A 5,749-nucleotide genomic window follows, 5' to 3' on the forward strand; every position below is an offset into this window, starting at 1 on the left:
GAACATGTCATGTAGCATTAAGACTGTTTGTGCGGTAGGAGAGGAGAGTACCATTGCTTGTTCCATGGGCACCACCTGTTCCCTTTGAATCTGTCTGATACTGCTGGCGTGTCCTTTCAGAGCATTCTGCAGAGCACCACGTGGCTGTAAACAAACAAAAGCTCAGACACAAATACACAGTGGTTTCTGAAGTGCAGCAGATTAAAGACGATTAGGTACTGAATAAACAGTGATTTATTGTTGGTTTCCCTTACAAATACCTGCACATAAACTAATCCCTTTGTACCTTCAGATGGCACAGTTCCTATATAGTGCATGTGCCAGAAATGTGTGTGTGCTCAGCGTGAATGAGCAGCTTGTTCAGACCACTGGGTCCAATCAGTGAGCAGCAAGCAAAATCATTTTCCAGAGAGGCTGTCTGACTATATACAGTATTTGGACCTGTAGGGTTTAAAATACTCTGTGGTATTCCTGCACTCTTCAATGTATCCATCAATATAATAAGAATAATTGCCTCCCAAACCTAGAAATCAAACATTTGTCACATACAAAAACTCACAATGTCTCATCCGATATTAGTTAAGTTGCTGGATACAGCTTGGGCAACAGTGGGGGACATAGCTGTCTCTTGTCACTCAAATCAAATCACTGGACACTTACTGTAAGTTCAAAAACAATCCGGAGATCATCTCCCTTTGATTTTAACTCGACTGAACAAAAATAGCTGTTATGTGGTTGTTGTAACTTGTTGGTACAGTAATGATGGGACTCACTAGTTGGTCAGCCTGAGCCTCCAGGTCAGTAGAGAAGGACAGCAGATCCGCCTGAGTGACCCCCTTATTCACCTAAATCAAGACATTCATATATGGAGCAGAGTTCATTTAATTTTGCTCTAGTCGTGCAAGCTGTAGTTCTGCTGGGTGTTTTTAAACGTTTAGTGATAAAAGTTCTGCTGACACTTATTTTTATTTATTCCTTGACTGTGATACAGTACACACACACACACACACACACACACACACAGGGTACCTCAAACAGGTATGCCTCATAATCAATGTGTCCAATTCCAGAGTTGGCGAAGTTGATGAGGTTGTCCCTGCCAGCCTGCTCCAGCAGTGTAACGTCCTGCAGGTCCACTTGCACCTTCTCAAACACTTTGGCCAGATCCTGGTTGTACTGTGGTGAAATAAACTCACAAATTATCAGACTGCGATTCTGACAGATTTGGATCAGGAGTTCCTACAGTAAGATGTCACGTACCAGAGATCTGTTGAGGAAGTAGTTGATTTTGAACATGGTTTCCAACTGCAGAGCGTGATACAGACCGTTGTTCTCATAGCACTCCCTACAAGACAAACACAGCAAGATCACACTGGGAATCTCGATATGCTCGACAAGTGTAGGTTTAAAGCCTAAAAACATTTTTGCTTGTATTAGCTGCTGGCATATTACCTGTACATGCTTTCCCAAGTCAAGTCAGTGCTCCAATTCTGAAAGAGCATCCCAGGAAGGAAGTTCTTCTTGGTGGGATGAATCAGGAATGGGGTATCTAAAATCTACACACACGTGCACATTCATGAGCACACAGCAGCAGTATTGTGCACTACGTAATAGAGATAAGACTCTCTAAGATATGAGAAGCAGAGAGATGACGATGTGTATTTGGTACCTCAAATAGCTGTCGGTTAGCCAGGGGTTCACACATCAGCTTCTCCACGTTGCCACCAAGAACAAACAAGGTGGTCACAATAGCCATCAGCACCCAGGCAAAGATAAAAGAGAAGCCCACCCCACTGAAAGAGCAAGGCGCACATTTATTAGAGTGTAACATACAGTATCGGTAACAACACTACTGTAACGTAGGTGATGTTCATTTATGTATGAAATTAAATCTATAGCACAAGGTTACATTGTCTGTAGAGCAATGACTCAAGTGTTCATCATCTACTTTTTGTCATTTGTAATTAGCTGAACATCAGCTTCTGACAGTTCAAATAAAGTTTTTCCAAACAATTCTCGTGTTAAATAATCAATTTGATTGTTAACATTTACTCTTTATAATCTAAAGTCATATTTTTCCATCAGTTACTTTCTAGATTTGACCTAGTTCTACTCATTCCTTGTCACTAACTTATGTTAGCTCATTATCTATGTTAATGTATGTACATATGTATGCTACACTGACTTTGCAGGAAAAACATTGGTGTATCTAATACCATTGATTTTGGACTCAAGCCATTTTAAATGTTGTAAATCAAGCCTGTGTCTCAACAAAAACGTCTGGTATGACAAAGATCTACTATTCCCAGTTTGAGCACTGGACTCCTGTTTTGGTAACATACGCCATTAGCAGGTTGCCGCCAGTATTTGACAGGCATCCTCGGGTTGTAGGTGTAGCCTGCTTGTCGTAGCCACAGCTGCCACACGTCACTCCAAGGATGCTGAAGGCCAAGACCAAGACAACCATGCAGAGCACCACCACACAGCCGATCCACCTACAGGGCCCACACACTGTCTGTTGTAATTTGTGATAATGCTGTTTTGATTCACATTGTCTTTCCTGGAGGCAAACCCTAACCATAACCTTGTCATAACATTAACCTTAAACTTGCCATAGCTAATAACTAACACATTTCTTTGGCCACTTGAGGGCAGCAGAAACAAGTTGTGCACACACCACTGACATATCATCACCTTTTAAGCTGATATGGTAAACTTGTTTGAAGCCGTGGCCACCTGATGAATGCAAGTCCAATATCTATTCATTGCAAATACTCTTAGGTCTATTGGTCAAGGGCAGCTGCAGATTCAGGTGATGCTGTAATTCATCACTATGAGCCACCACTTTTACGTTGACTCATTGTTTTCACATTAGCTGCTTTAAGCCTAAACTTTATCTGACCAAAATTATTTCTCAACCTGATTAATATATGTACTAACCTGTAGAAATCGATTTGATCAATCTGTGGGTAAAAGGACTCAATGGTCTTTTGTTGTTGATTGAGATATATGATGAAATTGGCCATAGAGGTTTCCACTGGGAACATTTTGGAGAAGCTGCTGATCTCTGTGCCAATCTTATCCAACATGTCCTTTACTCCTACACAAACACACAAAAAAAGACCAACAAAAATCAGAAAGAAAAACTAATGCATTTCTTCTATATCACCTAGAAAGCCTGGGGATCCAACAGAAAGTGAAAAAGACTTACGAGGTAGAGCTGTGGTTTCACCATTCACAAGTACAAGAAAGAAAAAATATAATAAGGAAAAGACTATAGTCAGACTAAATTTGAGGCATTTTATAATGAGAAGGAAAAAACAGTTTGTAGGTAAATTAAATACACATACATGTACACTTACCTGAGATAATGTTTTTAGTTTGCTCTTTAACCAGTTTTGGTGTGTCATTAAAGGATGAATAACCCTGGAAGAGGAGAGAGAAAAAAGATTATTATAGAAAAATATAGCAAATGCTTGTACAGAGGTGTGCTCAGGGATGAAGATGGTGGTGAAACTGAGACCAAGGTCACACTGGGTATAAATAATAAACTAGACAGCGCAAACCTCCAACAAGGCAGTTCACTGTCCACATAATTACACCTAAAAGCAATATTCCCATGATAGTTAGACCCTCATAATATTATTTATTGACGTAAAAACCTACCCCTGGCATTTGCAATCACATTGATATCAGTACTAGAAAAAAATATTTCAGTAATGACAGTTTTCTTCAGGATGCAGCGCAGTAACTTTTGAATATACATCAAATCTGTTGACACCCTACTGAGCCAGCAGTTTCAGCATGAATTAGATCTTGGTTGTGGGTCTGTATTATTTTTTGTTGTCACACAGTAGTGAGTTTTCTGAGAGCCCTATAAAGCTGTTAGAAGCAGAAATACTGAAATTGGCCCTATGTCATCATGGTAAAAAATCATTTAAAAAATAATTGGTGCGGATGGTGGTCCTGATCACCACCAAAATCTAATGCATGTTTCTGTGGGTCATGCCCTAATTCTCCAAAGGGTTTCATCCAAACCCATTCATAACTTTATGAGTTAGGCTATGAACAAACCAAACAGCAAATACATGCTGTTAAAAACATTACTGTACCTCTGCCTTGGTGAAGACAATAAATAAAGCAAAGGGTGAAGGTAAAAGTTGAAAAGCAGGAGACAGAGACGAACCTTTTGTACAATGTTACTGAGATCTGTTCTCAGGACTATGTTTACATTGGCCAAGGCATGACTGACATCTGGGAGCTGAAAGACAGACAGTGTATAAATATGCATACTTTGCTGCAAGTGAAATGCTTGTTTTCATGTATTTTAGGCTTTAATTCCCAAACTAAAAGTTCCTTGGTACCTTGGAAAAGTCTGCGCTGACTCGAATTTGGGACAGCGTGGATTGGATGGTGTTGCATGTGTGTGGGATGGCTCCGTTGGTGCAGGCGGGGTCAGACAGGGTATTGGACAAAGAGGCGCGTTCCGCTGAGAGACTGGCCAGAAGTTTCCCTGTCCCCTCCTGAAGCACCTCCAAAGAGGAGCTGATGTTCTCCAGGGCCTCTTTGGTCTCCCGCATGGCTACAACCAAGACAGGAAGGATGAAGCTGAATCATAACTTAGCAATTTTTTTTTTACAAAAACTATTGTTTTGTTTTTTTATCCACAATAGTGTGTTGTTTTGTTTTATCAAATCACTAAGCCTCATGCATGATATACTCACACCACAGAACAATCAATATTATTACAACAACACTGATCACAAAGCAGCAATACACACAACAAAACACTGTTTCCAAGTTAAAACAGGGTTCAGGAACAGCATCCACTGCACTGCAATCCAGCAACACAAAGTCACCACTGAGTCACAGCTCTGATTACCTTTGATGGCACTCTCAACTTTTCCTTTACATAAAATGAAATGTGAGAGAAAAAGAAAGTAAAAATGTGAGGATATGTCCTGGAAAGACATCAGGATTCTACAGTAATAAACCCACAACAGAGGAAGCTGCATGCAAGGAAAATCGTTAGCAAGTGTAAGCAATAAGAGTAGCAGCAATTTAGCAACAGTTTATCGTAACATACAAAGTTTGTCTTTGAAATTCTGCACAGTTTTGTTTAACCTGTTCAGACAGTCCAAATGACATGTGTAAAAGGACTTATCATTGAATTTTGAACTAAATAAAATCAATCAGATGTGGTGACAGAAACTGGAGATAGAGTTGAAGCTTATGGACCTCCATATTGCATTCGGATACCATGACACAGCTGCTTAACAGGGAGTCCTACTGAAAGCCAATACAGAGTGTTACCTCCTGTCACTCGCAGGGCAGTGCCCAGTGAGAGAACCACCTCTTTCGCCAGCTGACTGTGGATCCTACCGCCCAGCAAAGGTCCAGTGTCTGTCAGGAAACAGAAATGGACAGAAGGTTTTAGGACAAAAGTACAAGTATACACTGCTTGGCAAACACAGGGAGCCACAAGCAAACAAAGTGAAAGACACTAGACCAATATTATATATAAACAGAGTGTGTGTGTTCATCTTACTGTTGAGATCTGACAGGACTTTGTTCTTTACTGTGGTGTACTGGGCTGTCAGGTATTCAATTTGCTGCAACAGGAAACACACAGTAACATTAAAGCAAGCATTCAAATACAAATGCCATTATATGATATGTTTTTAAAGGCATACCACAGATGTGTTGTTAGCAAGTGTCTTCAGGTCTCTCATGTTTGTATTAATTAACC

General features: G+C 40.3%; 1 protein-coding gene across 1 annotated transcript in view; it reads right to left on the bottom strand.

Moving 5' to 3' along the window:
• prom1b (prominin 1 b) overlaps positions 1-5,743 on the bottom strand; it is a 10,563-nt gene extending 4,820 nt beyond the window's left edge. Inside the window, exons 1-16 of the mRNA XM_020591853.1 lie at positions 5,694-5,743; positions 5,549-5,612; positions 5,314-5,403; positions 4,883-4,906; positions 4,365-4,582; positions 4,187-4,261; positions 3,363-3,426; positions 3,212-3,220; positions 2,941-3,100; positions 2,343-2,495; positions 1,670-1,793; positions 1,453-1,556; positions 1,261-1,345; positions 1,030-1,176; positions 774-845; positions 52-144 (exon numbers count right to left, since the gene is read on the bottom strand). Of these exons, the coding sequence (XP_020447509.1) occupies positions 52-144; positions 774-845; positions 1,030-1,176; positions 1,261-1,345; positions 1,453-1,556; positions 1,670-1,793; positions 2,343-2,495; positions 2,941-3,100; positions 3,212-3,220; positions 3,363-3,426; positions 4,187-4,261; positions 4,365-4,582; positions 4,883-4,906; positions 5,314-5,403; positions 5,549-5,612; positions 5,694-5,732 (1,521 nt within the window). The 5' untranslated portion in view covers positions 5,733-5,743. The remainder of the gene's footprint in view (positions 1-51; positions 145-773; positions 846-1,029; positions 1,177-1,260; positions 1,346-1,452; positions 1,557-1,669; positions 1,794-2,342; positions 2,496-2,940; positions 3,101-3,211; positions 3,221-3,362; positions 3,427-4,186; positions 4,262-4,364; positions 4,583-4,882; positions 4,907-5,313; positions 5,404-5,548; positions 5,613-5,693) is intronic.
• Between the last annotated feature and the right edge of the window lie 6 nt (positions 5,744-5,749).

This window comes from Monopterus albus, unplaced genomic scaffold (genome assembly GCF_001952655.1).
Source record: "Monopterus albus unplaced genomic scaffold, M_albus_1.0 scaffold15.1, whole genome shotgun sequence".
Lineage (NCBI taxonomy): Eukaryota > Metazoa > Chordata > Actinopteri > Synbranchiformes > Synbranchidae > Monopterus > Monopterus albus.